At 46.7% G+C, this 20,345-nt stretch overlaps 10 protein-coding genes across 10 annotated transcripts; 7 read left to right on the top strand and 3 right to left on the bottom strand.

The window, feature by feature from the left end:
- Nucleotides 1-1,015: 1,015 nt before the first annotated feature.
- On the bottom strand, nt 1,016-2,117 carry N7516_004604 (ER lumen protein-retaining receptor; the record flags this gene model as incomplete). The annotated part of the gene is made up of 3 exons (XM_057217324.1): nt 1,016-1,585; nt 1,643-1,944; nt 2,018-2,117. The coding sequence occupies 3 exons, from the start codon at nt 2,115-2,117 to the stop codon at nt 1,016-1,018; spliced, it is 972 nt and encodes a 323-aa protein (XP_057079207.1).
- A 1,352-nt stretch (nt 2,118-3,469) lies between these two features.
- On the top strand, nt 3,470-4,114 carry N7516_004603 (putative C6 finger domain protein; the record flags this gene model as incomplete). The annotated part of the gene is made up of 3 exons (XM_057217323.1): nt 3,470-3,655; nt 3,733-3,972; nt 4,073-4,114. 3 exons carry the CDS (start codon nt 3,470-3,472, stop codon nt 4,112-4,114), a joined length of 468 nt encoding a protein of 155 aa, XP_057079206.1.
- Nucleotides 4,115-4,433: 319 nt separating this feature from the next.
- On the bottom strand, nt 4,434-7,079 carry slx4 (the record flags this gene model as incomplete). Its single annotated transcript, XM_057217322.1, has 1 exon — nt 4,434-7,079. The coding sequence occupies one exon, from the start codon at nt 7,077-7,079 to the stop codon at nt 4,434-4,436; it is 2,646 nt and encodes an 881-aa protein (XP_057079205.1).
- A 722-nt stretch (nt 7,080-7,801) lies between these two features.
- N7516_004601 (EKC/KEOPS complex subunit CGI121/TPRKB) lies at nt 7,802-8,507 on the bottom strand (the record flags this gene model as incomplete). Its single annotated transcript, XM_057217321.1, has 3 exons — nt 7,802-8,101; nt 8,168-8,290; nt 8,352-8,507. The coding sequence occupies 3 exons, from the start codon at nt 8,505-8,507 to the stop codon at nt 7,802-7,804; spliced, it is 579 nt and encodes a 192-aa protein (XP_057079204.1).
- A 283-nt stretch (nt 8,508-8,790) lies between these two features.
- N7516_004600 (Bax Inhibitor family protein) lies at nt 8,791-9,908 on the top strand (the record flags this gene model as incomplete). Its single annotated transcript, XM_057217320.1, has 2 exons — nt 8,791-9,320; nt 9,386-9,908. 2 exons carry the CDS (start codon nt 8,791-8,793, stop codon nt 9,864-9,866), a joined length of 1,011 nt encoding a protein of 336 aa, XP_057079203.1. The 3' UTR covers nt 9,867-9,908.
- A 760-nt stretch (nt 9,909-10,668) lies between these two features.
- Nucleotides 10,669-11,264, top strand: N7516_004599 (RBM8 family RNA-binding protein; the record flags this gene model as incomplete). Its single annotated transcript, XM_057217319.1, has 2 exons — nt 10,669-10,917; nt 11,013-11,264. The coding sequence occupies 2 exons, from the start codon at nt 10,669-10,671 to the stop codon at nt 11,238-11,240; spliced, it is 477 nt and encodes a 158-aa protein (XP_057079202.1). The 3' UTR covers nt 11,241-11,264.
- A 937-nt stretch (nt 11,265-12,201) lies between these two features.
- N7516_004598 (putative glycosyl hydrolase) lies at nt 12,202-13,925 on the top strand (the record flags this gene model as incomplete). The annotated part of the gene is made up of 2 exons (XM_057217318.1): nt 12,202-12,342; nt 12,375-13,925. The coding sequence occupies 2 exons, from the start codon at nt 12,202-12,204 to the stop codon at nt 13,923-13,925; spliced, it is 1,692 nt and encodes a 563-aa protein (XP_057079201.1).
- A 1,508-nt stretch (nt 13,926-15,433) lies between these two features.
- On the top strand, nt 15,434-16,537 carry N7516_004597 (terpene cyclase; the record flags this gene model as incomplete). The annotated part of the gene is made up of 1 exon (XM_057217317.1): nt 15,434-16,537. One exon carries the CDS (start codon nt 15,434-15,436, stop codon nt 16,535-16,537), a length of 1,104 nt encoding a protein of 367 aa, XP_057079200.1.
- Nucleotides 16,538-17,557: 1,020 nt separating this feature from the next.
- Nucleotides 17,558-19,210, top strand: N7516_004596 (cytochrome P450; the record flags this gene model as incomplete). Its single annotated transcript, XM_057217316.1, has 5 exons — nt 17,558-17,607; nt 17,687-18,415; nt 18,477-18,753; nt 18,814-18,983; nt 19,054-19,210. The coding sequence occupies 5 exons, from the start codon at nt 17,558-17,560 to the stop codon at nt 19,208-19,210; spliced, it is 1,383 nt and encodes a 460-aa protein (XP_057079199.1).
- A 678-nt stretch (nt 19,211-19,888) lies between these two features.
- N7516_004595 (uncharacterized protein) lies at nt 19,889-20,332 on the top strand (the record flags this gene model as incomplete). Its single annotated transcript, XM_057217315.1, has 2 exons — nt 19,889-20,111; nt 20,196-20,332. The coding sequence occupies 2 exons, from the start codon at nt 19,889-19,891 to the stop codon at nt 20,330-20,332; spliced, it is 360 nt and encodes a 119-aa protein (XP_057079198.1).
- Between the last annotated feature and the right edge of the window lie 13 nt (nt 20,333-20,345).

Raw genomic sequence — 20,345 nt, 5'->3', positions numbered from 1 at the left:
AAACAAAAAAAACAAAACAAAAAAAAACAAACAAACATTGCATGTGAGTTGATTGCTCCCACCAATCTTGGATAGTGTTGAACCAACCTTGAAGAAGGATAGTTCTTCTGGATAGTGTATTTGGCCCCCAATTCAGCTCTGAGGTTAGATACCGTGAGAAATATTATTAAGTTTACATTAAGTACTCATCAAATCATCTGTAACACAATATCCTCAATTCTATTAAGGACCTCTCGAACTACATTGTAACTCCAGATATGAATCGAAATTAACTCGGGAGGCTCTGAAAATCAACGTTCCTTTTCGGGAGCACTATGTAGACTACCCGTATTAACTACATGTATTATTGGCTATTTCGCTGCCCTTATATGGGGACTTCTATTATTTCTGACATTACGGAGTACCTTAACTATGTGATGCTCTGTTCAAGAGACGTACTTTGTGGGGGCCGGATTCTCCTTTGGGTAGCTCCGAGATCAATAGACAGCCCAGTAATGTAATACTCTCGGGGCTAACCCAGAGGAGAGTGCCTCCATAAAAGCGGCCGCTAAGGAAAAAAAAGCCCCCAAACAACTGATATGTAGAACCAGTTAGTTAGTTAACCATAGGTTTGTTTCCATACATGTGGACTGAATCAAGGTAGGACAGGACTACTAACTATAGACGTAGAGACTAAAGGTAAACTAGGATCCATAGCGGGCTACTAGTGACATCAAATGACACCAAATAACCCCCGGATAGCTTCATGAAACGGTGTAGGCTGAGCAAAAATGGCCCCCATAAATTTGGGGCCAGAGCACGGAATGCTACATGTTCTCATTTCCAATTTATATCACAAAAAGTATCCCGAAATAAAAAGGTGGGTATCAAAACTCCGGGAGATGACCAAACTATGTAGAATGGCAGCGGATCTTCCCGTGTAACCCATTTAGAGCTCAAGGCTCTGCACAACATCCAACCAAGACATACATTGAGGCCATGCTGTGACCGAAATTTGCCCCTGGCAAATCATCACTTAACGGGGATTGCTCACCCGGTGATCTTCAATTTCGTCCTCGTCTCCCGAAAACCCATCCAAACTATCACCATGAGGATGTCCCTTATTGTGACCGTTGGTTTCCAGGGTATCATCAGCTGCGATGGAAATACCACGAGCGCCCCACCGGTTGTGGTTCGATTGACCATCCACTCCTTCCTCCTCATCTCGAAGGTGTTGTTCTTCGTCTGTAGAGACTCGCGATGCCCGGAAATTCACCACACGATTCACCAGCCAACTATTCCCATAGTCCTCGGAGTCGACGACACCGCCATTGCGAAGCTTGACCCGCTGGCGCGAATAGTATACCCATGCAAAGTCGACATAAAAGGCAGTCTGTACAATGCCAAACACAACCGCGATCCAATCATTGAAGGGCTCCTTGTTGAAGATGCGGATTATCCAATTGAGGATGTAGAATGCTCTGTAGGAGCCCAAAGCAAGCAGGTAATATGAGTCGATCACCGTCGGGACAGTGGTCTGGCGAAGGAGAAGGAGCTGCGGCAAAACACAGACAGACTCAAGAATAATAGAGAAAGTCCAGCAAAACTAAATGGTTGGATCAGTTGAGTTGCGGATATGAATACTTGAGCTTTTCCGGCTTACCTCAAGGAACCATGAATTGTAAGGCTCGGCGTCGAGAAGCCAGATCGAGATAGGTGCCAAAACAACGGACCCAGCCACAGACCACAAACCGAGTTTCCAAGCTCGCTCCCTCTCTCTCGTCCGCGGGTATATTTTCATCATCAAGAAAATCAGGTATGAGGACGAGAGGAGATAGAAGAGCTTGAAGCAGACATTCCAAATGCCGTGCCACGTGCCGCTCTTGTATGTGTGGGGATCAAGTAGGTCAAGATAGCGAAATATGAAGACGACGCCGTAAAGAAGCTGCGTGAGGAGTGAGATACCTAAATCAAATGCCCGTGTCAGTAAGCTCTGCAGGATACCTAGGTAATCGGATTGATACAAGGGTGCACGAACCCTCGGCGCTCTTATTCTTGTGGATAGCCCAGAGTAGGACACATATTGAGCCTGCATGAGACAGATCTCCAATTATACGAAAGAAATTCCAGGTCACCATGGCTGTAGGGGTGTGATCGAACAATGAAGCAGTGAGTTGGAGACGCCGGGCGTGTGGACACTTGTCAAGCTATCACCATTTAAGGTCGGCGCCAAGTATCTGGCGAAATGGAAGAATCAAGTGGTGTCGAATAGATTGAAAAGAGAAAGGACTTATTTTCTGTGTATGTACGTCCCTCCAATGAGATTAACCTGCAGGGAGATGCAATGAGTGAAGAAGGTATATTGGCGCTGTTGGAGTGACTGGGGGAGTTTGTTATCGGCGATCCACATGAGCTTGGGCCGCGTGTCCTCCTCACGTGAGGTTGACGTCAGCGCGGTAAATCGATTGGAGTAGTTGGATGACGAGAAATAACTATAACTGTTGTATGTGATGAAGGAAAATAGTTGACATGATTGTAGATTCCTCAAAGATGAGATGCCAAAGAAGATGATAGCTCGTTATGGTAGGCATCCGGTTGTGGATTCTCTATATTCCAAGATAACTAAGGCTATTAAGTTTTTTGAAGTAGTATTTATAAATTAGATTGAGCTCTGTTGAAGCTTTTGCTTTCAGGTTTATGTTTTATATTATCTACAAGCAGCTACATATTTTTGGATATCAAGTTGACCTATGGGTCATTTCCTAAAAAGGTAACACTAGCATCTACATATGTAGAATTTATTATGCGAATGCAGGTAATACTCGTAATCATGCAATTAGCCATCGAATTTCTAAAGCTCTCATTCCTGAAGGCCCATGTTTCTATTTTATTTCAAAGGTTATACCTAATGCGAAGAATCAATTTCTCGTTCACGTGGGATCTGAGAGATAGGTTCCACTTCCTCTCAGACAAGGTGTATGGCCATTGAAAGAATAACAAAAAGATAAACAACTATCATTGGGAGAGGCAAAGAAAATAAAAGGTCGGAAGGCTAAGACATTTCTTAGAACAATGAGGACATATGCCACGTGCAAAATATCCAAGAGTATACAACAATGGCCCTGTCCTTGGTTCAGAGACTCTGAGTGAGAATATCTACACCCAACAAAGGTAGGGCGACACAGTCTGATCATTTGGTATACGCTCCACTGAGACAGCGAAGCGATATAAAAGGAATTTACCAAAGACAAAGGCTTTGTGTTTTGTGTACAGAATGAGATCTGAATCAGACCGTTTCCTCTGGATAGATAAAAAGAAAAAAAAACACAAGAACAGTGACTCCCGTTTGGAACTAGCCTGGAAAATGAAAGGCAAGTTTTCCAAGGTCCCAGACATAGACTCAATCTGTTTCTTCGGTGCTTTGCATAAGAAGACAAGATGGGAAGCAATTTAACCATCATTTCCAGGAAGAAGACCATCCAATTCCATCATGGATACTCCAGACTTTACAATCCCCGACGACAACCCCGTCAACGACGCTCCTAGCGAGAATGTCCCGAAGATCAAGAAGAATCGCCGCAGCCGCTATGACCCAGAGCCCGACTGGTCGGCCATGGTGCGAGCCAAAGTCACGAAGTCCCAACATCGTGTCGGCCAAGCCTGTGATCGTTGCAAGGTATGTCTATCATATTCCGATATCACGTTGCCTTTTGACTAAGTACACTATACTGACGCATTTGAATTGATATCTAGCTCAAGAAGATGAAGTGCACCCCCGAACCTGCAGGCTGCGTCTGTTGCCTTGCCCTCAACATCCCATGCAAAGTCACTGATCGTGTCACCGGCGAGACCTGGGTGCGTGGTGAGGCTGGACGAATGCGAGCTCTTATCGATGATCTCAAGAGGCAGACCGAGGACCTGAAGGAGCAGATCGCACAGCTTCAGAACTGTCTGAACAGTTCCTACAGAGACAGTCTCACGGATCACTACGAGGTATATCTACATTCTCCTCTCCTCTGAAACCTGCATACTGCATTGAAATATCCACGTTCCGATTCTTTATCTTGGGGTTTAGTGCTAACTCAATTGCCAGCCGGACCTCGACCTTAGACATCATCACCATAGCCTACTGTGATTGTGATGCCTTTTCCGCCAGTGCTGTATTCTAGACTATTCATCATGCCTCATGGGTTTGGTTTCCTATTTGAGCCCGTCCTGTTCTGTCCGAGATGGAGCGTATGATCCAGAAAATGGGAATGGCACATGGTGGCAAGATTTGTTGTTCGCATAGTGGACTTTCGTCTTCAGCCAAGTAAACGGTGAGATTTCTTTTACAGTAGATGGAGAAAAGCAGCCTGTCCAAAAGGACATATCAATGGGTATATGTAGTGGGAGCATGTAATCCCAATTGGCGCACCAAGTATCCAAAATAGAAATGCAATGCACTCGCTCTTTTACCAACTGGCATTCCTTTTCCAACAACAACAAATTCCTTTGCTTTCACACCATTCCCTGACAGACACAGTGCCAACCTCACGATCCTCGCCCACAAGTCCAAGCCCCTCGATATTCAGCCATGCTGTGAAATCTTCTAGAACAATAGGGTCGTACATGAGGATCTTTTCATGCCATGTCGGTCGACTACGGCTACCGCACGATGATGACAGTGGCGAGAGCCGAGGCTGGACGCGAACAGCTTGAGTGATATTTGCAGATATTTCGGCCAGACTGATTTCTTTAGAGGATTCTGCTGTGTGGGTGGCTGTGGTGGATGCAGAGGATAATGGTCTTTTGACTGAAATCTTAGAGGAAGCAACCTTCTGCTTGGTCGGACTTGGTGGTGGTGTTTTTGTGTGGATATCCAAGGAGTGGTGCACCTGGCTGCCTGTCTTGGCTTTTGAATAGATATCGGAATAGTGCTTTTGTACTTGACTTGGAGAGGGGATGATTTCCTCCTCCGAGTCTTGGATCTCTTCTACATCAATGAATGATGTAGAGGTTCCGGTAATAGGCTTCCCCGTCAAGGTTTTCGTTGGGCTTGTCTGGAGATTGGTTCGCGAGGCAGAAGTTGATTTTGTCCCATCAAGTGATTTTCGGTTCTTTGTAGATCCAGATTTAGACTTCGCTGTCGCCTTCTTCTTCGCAGCTCCGGTGGGCTTGGGGACATTGTCCACTTTAGATGCAGGTTCTTTGTGTTGCTCGGTTTGGTATATAGGCTGGCTGTCAGAGGTAGCATTGCTACCATGCTTCGATTCCCAACATTGTTGAAGGAGATCAATCATCTTCTTGCGGCCCCTGATTGCCTTGAAGCCATAAGTGGAGATCTGTTTAGACAATTCGGCGTCTGTAAATCCCGTATATTGTGGCATTGAGGGCGCCTGGGAGGCAGTTGGTTGGGAGCAAACCGCTTCAGTCGGGGTATTATTGGCTTCTTTTGCAGGCTTCGCAGTTTTGCCCTTGGTCATGGTCGTAGCTGCAGCTGCCGGAACCGGAGCTGGAGTTTGAACCTGCGTGTCTGAATCCAAGCCCTTTTCGGTCAATGGTAGCGACGATGGTCTCTTTTCTGGTGGTGAATCTATGTCTGCGAATTCAAGGTCAAGCCAGTCCTTCTGAAGAGGCTTTGGGGTTGCTTGTTCCGCGCTGTCATGACTCTTTTTTGCAGTAGGTTCTCCACCATCCGTCAAGTCAACCACGCTTAGTGTTTCTGGTTGAATCAAAGATCCTTCGGTGTCTCTGGCGCCAACACACCACAGATTCCTGGTGCCTGCCAACCTTGATACAGAACGGGTAGATGATTCTTGGATCGGCCTATGGTCCTTATCGCGCGTTCCCTCTGGATGCGAAAGACCTTCGGAGGCGCGGATGGCTTGCTGAGTTTCTCGTAGAGTCTGCGGCGAATCATCTCTTTCCAACTGACTGCAGGTGCCAAATACAAGATCTTGATCATTCAGAAATTCGACAGCCGCTTCCGGGGAAAGTACAGTGAACGGAGACTGTTTCTCTGTCTCTTTGGCCGTTTTTCGTTTTCCTTTTGTCGTTCTGATGCCCGGAAGGCAATCAATCACCAGATCATCCTCTTCTACGTCATTTGTTGAATATTGCGCAGTCATGCGCGCCGTTAAGGTGGTAAACCTCTTAGGTTTACCCTTGGCAGTTCTTTTGGGCTTTCCTGAGTTCTCTCCTTCAGCAGATGTCTGATCAGTTGAATCAGAGCACCTTCCATTGGATAATGCTTGGATTTCAGGATTGACCAGCTCTATCCGTCGACGCTTTGTTGGTCCTCCGCCATTTGCATTATGCACAAGGTCGCGGGGATTCAAAGCTAACCCAGAGTAATTATAATCGGATAACAGCTTGCCAAACCCACGTGCAAGGTTCGGATCACGATCTTTATCCTGGCTTCCACCATCGTTCACAGTAGCGATTTCCTCATAATCGCAAGCAGTCTCCCTTGGTGGTGTCCAGTCCATCCTTCTTCTTACTGCCTCGTCCAGATGCAACACCTCATCCTTTCCTAAGGCATTGGTTTCCTTGGGAGTAGATTTCCCGGACACATCCTCCGAAGGAGATACTTTTGTAGCAACCGTCTTCTTCCCACCTGTGCTGGATTTCTTTGCTGGTGGATCGCCGCTTGTCTTCGTGACTTTCCCGGCCAGAGTCATATTCCCTGCACCGTTGCTCTTGGCATTCTTTCGAGGACGCCCTTTGGTCGGTTTCACTGCGTCAATTTTTGCGCCAACAGTCTCTGGCTGGGGGTCCCCAGGCGCAATTGCTTTTAGCCCATCGACGGCTTTCTTCGCCTTCCGCCGCGGTTTGCTCGGTACGGGTTGGTTGCTGGTGCTTGAAGTAGGATCCTTCTTTGTCAATCGCTTTTTAGGCTTCGTCGCGTCCTCAGGACACTTGGTGCTCGCAATTGGAGTGGGAAAAAAACGGGAACGTGTATGAGATTGAGCCAAATCGGATGTCGAACGTATTGGCGGTGGCGTTGCACTTCGTGGCAAGACGTGAGATACCGGCTTTGCATCATGCCTACCCAGCCTTGGCGACCGCGGTGGATTTGGAGAGGACGATAGAATGATTACATCTGCAATGCTGGCCATCGTGCCGAGTCGCGTCTCTGGGTGTTTGCTTGATTGATCAGGGCGAATCGCGTGTACTACTTAAGCTTACTATATCGGACATCTCCTAGGCAACGTTTGAACCGAAGGGAAGACAGTATAAAGTGTATGCAAGTTGGGTATGCTGAGGAAGGAGCGGTTTGGAGAACCAAGTTCAATGTTGCGATGTAAAACGGTCGATCAGCCGCGGTCTTGGCAAACTTATCGCATTGCTGTTTGACTACATAGTTCGGCCGGGTAGCCAACTGCATTCAACTCCAACAAAGTGAATTTATATTAAATACATTTACACTGAATGATTTATGGGGTTAACTAATTCTCCATTCGAATGACTGTCTTTTTTATTGCCCTGTATAACACTAGACAAATAGACAGTATCAGAGGCGTCGAACTAAAAAGACATGCCTTGCGCCTCTGGAATAATTAATTCAATTCATCATTATCTTGGCTTCGTGCACTGTCTCGAAAAAGAGATACGGAGTGTTCTTTGCTCAATCTTGGGACCGAGGAATAGTAGACCTCAGAAAAACCATGGTGATCTGCTTGTGATTGATGATGGGCATATTCTCAAGTCGAAACCAATGTAGCTCAATATATCCCACACTAGAGAGCAACAGCGCGAGCTTAGAGAATGAATGCCTTTCCCAGAGCAAATTTCAGGAATTCTGGGCACGGTGAATTTGTTGCTTGATATAAGAAATTGCTCATGATCCCCTCAAGGCGATTGCACTCAACAAGGAATTTTCGAGTCGTTGCTTAGCCTCATCATTCTCCTTGGCCGTTGGTGAAGGCAGGGCCCCCAGCTTGTATGCTTTCTTGATCTTGTTGATATCAGAGATTTCGGAGAGCGTCTGGTCATTGAGAGGCACTGGTGTTCCTTGAACCGAACTGTCCAAGTGGGCCGCAACGGATTCATGTGTTATCTCCGGAGAGACAGAGACCTTGATCACCAACAGGTCTTTGGTCGAATCGGCAATACCGAACCTACGGAACGATTCGGTGATCTAAGTCCGTGTTAGCCCCGGCTTTAGTGGCAAAATTGCAGCTAATTCCTATAATTGGCAACCCACATTATTTGTAGGGTTCAATGAGAACACGATCTCGGAATGCACATTATGAGACTTCAGTCGATTGTGCATGTAATCATTAACTGCTCTGAATACTGCAGCCGTGGCGTGAGCCCTTGACAGAACCTGTCGCTTAGCGTTAGTGGACTAGTTCTTTTTCTTAATTCTCGAGGACAACCCAACGTACCATGCTTGCATCAATAAATGCATACTCGAATTCTTTTTGACCGGCCAGAAGTTGACCTTTCAGAGAGGCAGCATTTTGAACATCGCGATATAGAGCAACATGCACGGGGATCAATGGTAGATGTGGCAGGCTAATCGTCTCTAGACTTGAGGCCATGACTGAAATCGAACTAAAAACGAATCCAAAAGAAGATGACGTATTTGTAATCAGGCCGATCTAATAAAAGAAATTGAAGTGAGCCTTGAAGTTCACTATTGAGTCCACTGTGAGTCTACAAACCCATCCCACTTCTTGATTCACGTGACTCATTCTGGAATTTTCCGGACTTAAGCGGTCGCAGGCGGAAGGCGGAACATGAGTAATCCCCTCTATAATCACCCGTGGGTCCGACATTTAAACATCTCATTCTTCTTGACTTTCGACACTCCCCATCACAAACATGGCTTTCTTCCTACGGCGCCCGTTCGCTGTATCCTCGGCGCTTCGCCAGGTCCCTAAGCTCACAAACACCGCCCGATTCATTCACAATTCTCCCATCAAGCCCACCCAAGCAACAAAGCCTCAGGGCGTTTCGTCCTCGATCTTCGCCAAGTCCCGACAGAACTTCCAAAATGCCTTCCGTCGTACATACATGCAACAGAGCTTCAACCCTGCACAGGGTGGCACCATGACCCAGAAACTGCTGTATGGCGCTGCCATTGTTGGTGGCACTGTTCTGGCAACCAACTTCATCTTCAACCGTGAAACGAGAGAGGACGGCGGTATGCCCGCTTACGAGCGGAGCTTCTTGAACGAAACCTTTATGCACACTGGTCTCGGTATCGGTATCATTGGTGTTGCTGCTCGCGCCCTCCACATGAGTGGCTGGTCTTATCGTCTCATGGCCATGAACCCGTGGCTCGTCATGGGTGTCGGTCTCGTTGGCAGCATCGGCTCCATGTACGGCACTTTCTACACTTCCCCGGATAAGTAAGTCTTTTGCCTCTTTTTTTTTGGTTTCCTAAGAAAACAAAATGAGCTAACTTTTCAATTAGCTACGTCATGAAGTATGGCTGCTGGACCGTCTTCAACCTTACCCAGGCTGCTCTTCTGTCCCCCTTGATGTTCATGAATCCCGCCATTCTTGCTCGTGCTGGCCTTTACACTGTTGGCATGATGGGCTCAATCGCCTTTGTCGGTGCCACTGCCAAGCAAGAGAAGTACCTCTACCTGGGTGGTCCCCTTCTTGCTGGTGTGACCATCGTTGCTCTCTCTGGCCTCGCCCCCATGGTCCTCCCCGCTACTGCTGTTCGCACTCTGATGTGGTCTGAGCGCCTCTGGCTGTACGGTGGTCTTGCTGTCTTCGGTGGTTTCACTCTTTATGACGTGCAGAAGATTCTGCACCATGCTCGTCTTGCCGAGCGCGGCTTGATCAAGCGTGATGTGGTCAACGAGTGCGTCAGCCTCGAGTTGGACTTCATCAACATCTTCATCCGCATGGTCCAGATCCTCGGCATGGGCAACAACCGTCGTTAAGCTACTTTATATCCACTGTATTAACCGTGCAACCTGATCTCGTGTTGGTCCAACATTAGAATTGGTGTTTCTTTTTCTTTTTTTTCCCCTGTCATTCGACAACCCTGTATTTGAACCAACCGTTTATCTTTTCTACTTTTTTTTTTTCTCTTTAACTTTGATGCCTCTTCATATGAGCAAGCGCAGTCAATCTCTGTTTTCTACTTTCTGAGAGACATAACAGACAGGGTAGCGAATACAAATCCCCACTCCCTTGACACTTTTGCATCCAAACACATAGTTGATAATTATTTGAGTCTACAATCATCCGGCTTTGGAAGAAAAGAAAGAGGCTACAAGCCGTCAAAGCAGAAAGGGACAATATCAATCACCCACTAGTCGACTATGTATGTGGAAAGGTAGTGTTTAGTTCTAGATGAATATGGGTAGCCATATCAAGTTCCTGGCAGAGATTTAAGACCATAACTCGCTTTATCCAATATTATTATACTACGTAGCTTTTTTTTTTTTTTTTTTTTTTTTTTTTTGCTTGAATTAGACTCGGGAATTTAAGAAATATCATTTACATATTTATCTACAATTCTATTAGAAGCACCGAGCTAGAAAGGGCAGGTGTTGGTCATGTGATCGAAAGCTTCTCTTGACGGAGGAGGTTGCTCAATTATACCGCCCTCCGCCTTCTGCAGACTTCAGATCGCGATACAGACACCAGATTCATTGACCACTATAAACGTGCAGACTAAACTTCCCAACATCATATCAGCACAGTCGCACCAGTATTCTTGCTCTCCAACTTTACAATATGTCGAACGAGATGGAAATTGACCCTCCTGTCGCACACGACGACGAGGCTCCCGAGCAGTCGGACCGCAGTTTTGAGCCACGCACCCAAGGGAACGCGGTCGCCGTGCGCAGCATCGAAGGATGGATTATCATCGTATCTAATATCCACGAAGAATCATCGGAGGAAGATGTCACTGAGCTCTTTGCGGAGTACGGTGAGATCAAGAACTTCAGCTTGAACCTTGATCGGCGAACGGGTTATGTCAAGGTGCGTATCCTCAATGTCACAACTACCTCTGAAATATGGGAACTCTTGTCGACTCACATCCAATGAAACGATTGCTAACATCACTATTCCGGTAGGGCTACGCATTGATCGAATACTCCACTCTCCCCGAAGCCTGTGAAGCTATCCAGAACCTTAACGGTTATAAGCTCCTCGAACAGACCCTTCATGTCGACTATGCTTTTGTCCGCCCGCCCCCATCAGGCAAGAACAAGAATGGAGGACCAAAGGGCCGGGCTACTCGGAATCGCAGCAGAAGCCCCAACCGGAGTCGCAGCCCCGAAGCTGGCGGCGACCGGGACTAAGCTTTCTTAGTGGATGGGAACGATAAAACTTAGCCAGCATACGTTGCTGGTGATCTTCCATTTGATACCTGGGCTTCGCTTTTCTCGCTTTTCTTTTTTTCAATGCCTCCCGCTGTTTCACCTGAACCTTTGCCCGCCCTTTCTGCCAGAAGTTGTCTACAAATAATAGACATATCATCTAGTATCCGCCGACATGGCCTCGCTTCAGTCGAACCTGTATGGGTCTACAGGCCAAGTGTGGGTGTGCACAAAGTACATACACATGAGAGGTACATGTCGGCGCCACGATAGATTGCCATAATGGTATGGAAATCTGTTCTTAGTCTTTCACTAGAATCATGCTGACTTGGACTCAGATCAAATGCCCTTTGATGAAAATTGAAAATTGGTGTATGAGCATCTCGTCAACAAAGACAACCTCGGACCTCCAAGCTCAGCCTCTGGGAGTAATGTACATATGAAGAATGGTTTTCCTTAGTTACAAGTGACCTTTCATCACGTTCATCTGTCTTACGAATCAGTTCAAGACAAAATAAAAAAAAGGTACATCAGTGCTCAGTAGTGTAGTTACCATGTAGTATACTTACATTGGATCCGCATCACACGACAGCCATCAGAGTAGAGTTGATAAATGATTCTTGGACTCTTGGACTCTAGAGTTAGTATCGTAGGGTCAGAAGACTTCGATGCTTTTATGGGGTGGTAATAAGGCTCCTATGCCACATACAATGTGGATGTGCTCACCTGCTCAAGTGCACATGAGCAGCGGGTCTGGTGACTAATCTTAACCCTCAGACCCTGGGGACGGCCCCCCCATTTTCCCCGCATGGCGCATGAGGTTATCGCTGTTCTTCTTTTTTTTAGTCGTCATTGCCACTCCTTACTCTCCATCCTTATAGACTGACTTGGAAATCCTGTGTCTGGGGATCTGATTCTGGCAGGATATATTTCCTGAGGCAGAATGGCTCCCCAACACACACCTTTTACCCCCAAGGGGGTATCACGATCTCTATACGGTATTCTTATGTTTTGCTTCCTATCATCTTTAGCTGTGGCCAATGCGCTGGCGTATCCATCTCAGGAAGTTTTAGCACAACCTTCGGTTTCCAATACAATTGGTGATCCCTCGGGGAGACTGTCTTCGGGGGTGTCGAATCAGCGCCGGAAGGGTCGATCCACAACCCCATTCTGAATACCTTGCAGGATCTTATCGCCGCCCTGCAGGTGATGCAAGACAGGTACTTTGTGCTGTGGCAGGGCACGTGGCCGACTAGCATTGATTGGACTGCGGCGGTGTTGGGCACACACGTTTCGGCTGCGCTCTCGTCTCTAACCTCAGGTCCGCTTGGTATCCCCGACACGGATGAATTGGAAGGATTATCCTTCTTCAGGCTTGAGAATACCGTCAATCGGTTTTTCAGCCATACTTCCGCGTTCTACTTTGGCGAGAACTCTTTTAGTGTCAGAAATCAGGCCTACGATGACATGCTATGGGTCGTGCTAGGGTGGTTGGAAAATATCAAGTTCCAAAATCTTCACTCAGACCTTCACTATGCCCCCTCAAACGACAGTTCTGGGGAAGTTTGGTATGGTACCCAGTTCCAGACTTCTGCCGCGCACAGAGCACGTATATTTTATGAGCTCGCCTCCGCCGGTTGGGACAAGACCCTCTGCAGTGGCGGCATGATATGGAGCCCATATTTGATGCCGTACAAGAATGCGATTACCAACGAGCTCTATATCTCTGCAAGCATCGAGATGTACTTGTACTTCCCGGGGGATTCCATTGATGCGCCATTCCTTATCGACTCACAAGGCACACAACCCGCACGGAAGAAGCCGCACGATCCTCTTCATCTGCAAGCTGCAATTAACGGGTATAAATGGCTCAAGGACTCTAATATGACTGGGATGGGCGGTTTATATGCAGATGGTTTCCACATCAGTGGCTGGCAAAGCGCATCAAATCCCGGCTCACGACAATGTGACGTGCTCAACTCTATGGTCTACACCTACAACCAGGGAGTCATTCTCAGCGGGCTGAGAGGACTCTGGCTGGCCACAAATTCGCAAGTCTATTTGCGCGATGGTCACGACCTTGTTCAGCAAGTACTGCAGGCTACCGGATGGCCACATACCTCTAGCCAGCAGTGGAAGGGACTTGGTCGCGGAGGTGTGCTCGAGGACGCATGTGATTCTCGCGGAGTCTGCTCCCAGGATGGACAGACCTTCAAAGGGATCTTTTTCCACCACCTTTCGGGATTCTGTCGACCTCTTCAGCCGCAAGAGAAGCAGTTCCTGGCGGACGCGATCCGCAGAAATACAGCAGATGACGACTGGGCCGAAGTCTATGAGCAGCATATGAAGCGTTGTCGCACCTATGGTCCCTGGATTGAACACAATGCTCAAGCCGCTCTGATGACTCGTGACAGCGATGGCAAGTTTGGTACCTGGTGGGGCCGTTCATATCATCAGCTGGATGCCAACGAGGCCGTGGATAGCAGCAATATTCCGGATGGTGCTGTTGACTACCGCAACGCTGAATATGACCCCAAGTCCTCGACCGGGGGCTTCACGTCGAATGACTACAACGATCGTGGCCGAGGCCGCACAGTTGAAACACAGTCTGGTGGTATCGCTGTGTTGAGGGCCCTGTATCAATGGCAGTCCTATGATGCCCTGTGAACAAAACGAATGAAATGTTTTGGGGGTTGGTATTCTGGCGGTAAATAGACCGCAGTCATTACATCCAGAGCCTTGGGGGCTCTTTTGTACAACCTATACAGTCTACAATGACTGGGAATCATTATCATATCCTTCGGATTCAACATTGGCTTCTCAAGTCACAGGGCACAATATCAGTACCCATGTAGGCCTAGTTGCCACTATGTACAGCTAGAACTGCCGATCAAAACAGCATGCCTCACCGCTAGCTTTTTCAATCCGATCCTGCATGAATCTCACATCGAGTATTCATCAAATCTCCAACCATAATCACGTTACTACCGAATTTCCCGGCCAATCAGAGGCTAGATCTCGAATCTAAGATCCAGGGATTTTAGTATACTACCTAGGTAGTAAGTAAATTCCAAATTCTGTTATTTACTTTACTTCGCTTCGCTTAGCAAAATAATACCCTCCTTAGTCGTACGCGGCCTATATACGATACCTAAGTAAAGCTTATACCTTTTATGTAGTAGTTATTAGAATAAATAACTACCTAAGTTACCTAGTTAGGTAACTAGTCAGGGAAAACTACCTAAAGTAACTAGGCCGAATAAAGTTGATAGAATCTGCATGGCACCCTATTCGTCTGTCGTATATGGGGCGTATATTTAGGTTTCATTTCGAGCCGTCCCGTCCCGTAAGATAGACCGACTCCACTTTCCTACAACGTATTTACTCATAGTCACCATCAAACAAAAGGATCTGTCCACCATGGAGATGAGGTTATAGTAGAGCAAACTAGTAATGAAACCACAGTAATCTCTATAAATTCCACTATATTTTAACTTTGCAGGTATTACCTAGATCAATCCTCTGCAGCCACTTTACCGCTACTAACCCTGCTTTGCCTTTGCCACGGACCTGCTGTTGCTGCATATGTGTGTATGGTTCAGTCAACCATATGGGCTCTATCTAGCCTTCGAAACGACCTCTGAAAGACAATCAGTGCACGTCGCCCGATTTGGACCACCCGACCAGGTTATCTAGACTTTTGGATCAAGATTTGTTCACTGCCTAGATTTATCCAATTTTCTCACGCAATAAACTCTATTCGCGTTTTCGTCGCCGAGTCCCATTCCGCAGTCACCGATCCTGGCGCTCGTGGCGATCTGTTCTATTTTGAAGCTAGGCTGGATATCATGTGGCAGGTTATAGTTGGTCTGATTTAGGAGGATTCCATGTCATGGTTGGTGTGTAACCACCAAGAGTATAAAGTGTGTAACCACCCAGAATATAGAGCGTGTAACCACCAAGAATATACAGCGAAGTGGTAAGGGCAGCGTTGATCATAATGTGACTACGATGGTTTTGCCAATTCAGATCAACTTAACGTAGATGATGGCTTGTATCAGCCAGACCTATAAATCAAAGCATGTCTTATTGAGGTTAGAGAGTGTGAAATCAGAAGCCATTTTGAACAAGCACCTGGATTACATACATACCTTGGTTTATTTTTATTAAGAACTATGGAGCGCATTACACCCCAACAGCTCAGCGACATTCTTGTCGATTTTCTCGATAAGTTCTCTTATCAGGACGACGTCTGTCTTTCTAGATCCGATTTTCAAGCACTGCAAGACTATGCCTCAGCTTTTCTGCCCCATGACAAGAGGATAGTGGCAGGCATGAGCGAGTACGCCCACGCAACGTTTCCATTTCTACCACTCGAGATACGCCAAAAGGCAGTTGTCTACGACGCCTACCAAATGTCAGTTGATGACCTCGACTATGAAGAGCATGATAGCTTAGACGGACTGTGTCCCCAGTTATCCGCTCAGACTAAGATCCAACACCCCGTCTGGCAGGGGTTCTTTGAGTCCCTACCTGACTTTCTCAAATTCTACGGCCCCTACTGTCAAACTACCATTCTCCGTGGGGCTCTCGAGTTTATTCAAGCCACCACAGTGGAGCGCACTCTTTTTCGGGGTTACGCAGGCTCCAAGTTCCCCGACTACGTGCGGCGCATGTCGGCCCAGGGCCCCGTACAGGGCGCGGTGTGCTTCCCTGAGCAGGAATTTCCTCAGAAAGAGTACCTGTCTGCTATAGCATCAGTTGAAGCAGAGTTGGAGGATTGGGTTGGCACTGTTAACGATCTCTTCTCATTTTACAAGGAGAGTGATACGGCTGTCGACCGCATCAACTATCCACTGAATGTATCTGCATGCACTGGACGCGCACTCACAGAGGTACTCTGGGAGACCTCCGATATTGCACTTGCATGCAAGAGGCGCATGGAGTCTATTCTAGACTCTGCAGGCAAAGAGAGTGTCCGCCGCCGTGTACAGGAATTCCTCACCGGCTATGTTCGGTACCATCTCGCGTGCGATAGATATCGCATCGGCGAACTTTGTGAGAAATCAGGTGACATAGATCTTCTTGCATATTACAATATGAGCCGACGAGCCGTTGGGGCTTTGCACGGTCCATTTGTACCTGCGCACCCGAGCCATCGTAAACGGGTTGATTCTGCCAATGAAATGTCTGATACACTGGGTGTTACTGGGAAAGACCCATGGTCCTTCGCTTGGATGTGGACTTTGTTTACAAAGGTGTTGCCTTTCAGGCTATAGGGGGTATGGCATTCGTTCGCGTGACACGGAACTGTGTATAGTCTGGCCTAGCCACTTGTTACCTGGCATAGATAAGAAAATACACAACCATTGGTCCATTGTGAATCAAAAGAAAATAAAATTCGAAGGCACAGGGTAATGATAAACTTTCCTGTTCATTCTACGAGATTTGTAGATCACTATTATGTTAGTGTACTCTTAAGCCTCTGCCAAAGACCATCAAGACGTGAGACTGGGGAGCGCCCGAATACTAAACTTCCTACCAATCATCTCTCACGCAATTCCCAATACTAAATTACACGGCATATGCAGGATAATATACATCCGGTATAAAAAAACAATTAAATTGAACATATGGAGGAGTATAACGTGCTGACACGTGCTCCTTGGTAAAGACTTTCAAGAGTTCAAAGCGCATAGACGGAATGCAGATATTCTATTTGCCTGATTCTATGTTGTACACGTAGTAGATGTGTATGCCGCTGTCCCAAAACCTCTTCGTCAAAATGCATCGACGAGGTTTAGGTATGCTATTTGTCTGATTCTATGTTGTACATGTAGTAGATATGCATAACGCTGTCCCACAACCTCTTCGTCAAAGCGCGAGAGGTTTGGTCTTAATTTCAATAGAATTTGATACATCACACGCACACGCACAGAACAATTGTTGAATTGGGGTGCCCCCGAACTTTGCTTATCACTTATAGTTCAAAGAATAACTATTTAACGGCTCTGATTCCTAGTACACCTCGATTATTAAGGCACGGAACAAAAACCCTACATCCATTGCACAGCTACAGAGGTACGGCAAAATGAATAATATGGCCTTGCTAACACAGCAGGTATTTCTGAGTGCAGTGCATACCATTAGTGAACTCGCCGAGCAGGTAGTATCCCAGAGTTATCTATGGATAGCCACTGTGTCCACCTTGGTATTGTACCCAGCCACTCGGTCAATTACGGGCCTCGAAGTATCGATGCAATAGAGCTAACCGAGTGAAAGTTTCTGATTTATACAACATGCCATATCTTCTACAATCTCGTGTTCTCTCCGCTGCGGTCATATCCAGGTCCAAAACTATGGGCCATATCCAGCATACCATCAGGGATCAGCATATTGCGCGGGAGAAGCCACATAGATATGCTGAGTATGCATAATAAGTTTGGCTCGGTTCTTCGCATTGGTCCAAATGAACTGTCGTTCAACAGCCCGCAGGCATTCCAGGATATCTACGGATTTCGTCCAGGCAAACCACAGCTTGCTAAAGACCCAAAGCTATACGCCTCCAAGCTGAACGGTGTCCGCGACAGTATCGCAGGATATCTGGATAACGAATCCCATACAAGACAGCGTCGCCTACTGTCCCATGCTTTTTCAGACAAATGTCTTCGCGAACAGGAAGGAGTGATTGTCCCTTTTGTAGATTTGCTTATATCTCGACTGCGCGAGAGGACGCAGATGAATAAAAACGACAAATCTGAAGAAGACATCAAGAGCTGGTTCAACTTCGTCACATTTGACATAACGGGCGATCTAATGTTTGCAGAAACATTTGGCTGCCTAGAGAATAGCAAGCTGCATCCTTGGATCTCGCTTATATTTGCTACGCTGAAGGGTATCACATTTCTGACGGTGGTGAACCAATTCTCACTGCTACGGAAAATGCAAGACATCTGTCTCCCGGAATATCTAAGAGGCCAAATGATGAAGCATTTCAATCTTAGTGCGCAGAAGGCTGATCGCCGACTGGAAAAGGGAACAACTAGACCTGACTTCATGTCTTCCATACTGAAACATGGTTTGTGTGACGAGAAGGAGCAGTTCATTGAGGACCAGCCGATCATGAGTCGGGCAGAGATTCATGCAAATTCGGTTTTGTATGCCAACATTTACATTTATCCTATTCCTATTCATAAGCTGACAATGGTGTACGTGCAGTATAACTATCGCTGGAAGCGAAACGACCGCTTCACTTCTCTCGGGATGTGTATATTATCTGTGCAAAAATCCTCAAGCCATGGTTGATCTATGCAAAGAGGTGCGCTCCGCATTCTCCCAAGACAGAGATATCACATCAACAAAGTGTCTTCGCTTGAAATACCTCAACGCAGTGATCGAAGAATCCCTCCGCTTGTACCCTCCACTGGTCACGAACCTGCCACGAATCATCCCTAAGGGCGGCGATGTTGTGGATGGACATATACTGCCTGAATATGTAACTATATACATTTCTCATTTGACATAAGCCAGCAACAGCTAAAAAGAAACTCGACAGATAACTGTTTCCACCCACCACTACGCGTCATATCACGCCGCGGCCAACTTTGCCTTCCCAGAAGAATTCATCCCAGAACGTTGGCTGGGATCTGATCCGCGGTTTATCAATGATAAAAGAGATGTGGTGCAGCCTTTCAGTTTGGGGCCGAGGAACTGTCTCGGTAAAAAGTATGTCTTTGTTCCCCTTCTCATTCTTGACCTCGCCACTTATCAACAATGTATTAACCCGAGAGCAAAGCCTTGCCTACCTAGAAATGCGCTTGATTCTGTCCAAACTTCTTTACAATTTTGATATCCATATCTGCAAGGAGAGTGAAAATTGGATCGACCAGGATGTGTATACGATCTGGAATAAGCCGGCGTTGATGGTTGAATTGGAGGATAGAATGGCGTGATGTATCTGGGGTACTGTACATAGCTCGGTGGACATGATGGAAATTAGGACCCTCCGGATATTTTCCCTAAGTGTCCTTGAACTCATTTTCCTGTTTTACTTTTACTGCCATTGGGCGATCAAACAGATGTTGCGTATGCAGTCGTAGTAGTAGATGGTATATTTCATTTCATGGGGTGTTTTTCGATCATAGCTATTTCTTTGCCTTGTCACCGCTGCTTAAGTCTCCTAGACCGTCTTAATTACATTTTGGAGACTAAGTATCACACGTATTCACCACATCATCTTAGCTCTCAAAAGAGGGTGTGCAGCTACGATACGAACCGCGATCTACTCTGGACTTGATGCGCCAATTTGTTGAGTGCGCTTCCGTGTTGATTACTTGAGATAACCGGTTTAGGTAATTGGTATTTCTGTATAATTCTGCGTTATCAGAGATCGGCTTATATGGCGGAGTTAAGCTACATGGCATTGCAGTGTCGGGCAACTTTCATGCTCTAGCCTACAGTAATGTTCCTATTATAGTGCCGCAGCGGGAAATATAGTGAAGATTTGTGGAAGCTATATACAAGAGACAAAAGATGCGCGGAACCAAATCATCACCTCACAGCGAACAGTTACAGGTCTTGAAAGCATCCTCTATAGGCTGGGACAACTTCTCTAGGAACCTTGCGACACAATGCTATTCACTTCCTCTTCGCTAGTCAACAATATCAGCGATTGTCTTTCGCGCCTTGAGGGCTTGAAAGAGAAGATTGATCCTGTAAAGGGGAAGCAAATGATGAGAAGGCTCGGTATTCGAGCTTTGAAATGGCCCCTCAAACGCACGGAGGTGGACAAATCTATCCAGGATTTCGAGAAATACAAATCATCTTTCATTTTATCTCTGCTGGTTGAACAGAGTAGGCTCCTCCGCCAAATCGCTCAGGCATAATCGGCTTAAATTTAAATAGGATCTTCTTAAGCGGCCTTAGCTTAGGGTGCAGACCGCACTGGATGGAATCTAAGCCTCGACAAGCTGCCGATGGTGCGTGGTGCCAAGTTGAACCCATATATGGATCAACATGAGGATGAATGTCTCCCGGGCATAAGAACCGAGCTTCTGCGTCAGATCGCAGAATAGGCAGTGTCACTAT

Source organism: Penicillium verrucosum (assembly GCF_028828655.1).
Source record: "Penicillium verrucosum strain IBT 35672 chromosome Unknown utg000001l_segment0_segment0, whole genome shotgun sequence".
Lineage (NCBI taxonomy): Eukaryota > Fungi > Ascomycota > Eurotiomycetes > Eurotiales > Aspergillaceae > Penicillium > Penicillium verrucosum.
Note: the sequence above shows the minus strand (reverse complement) of the source record. Positions and strands in the feature narration are given on the sequence as shown.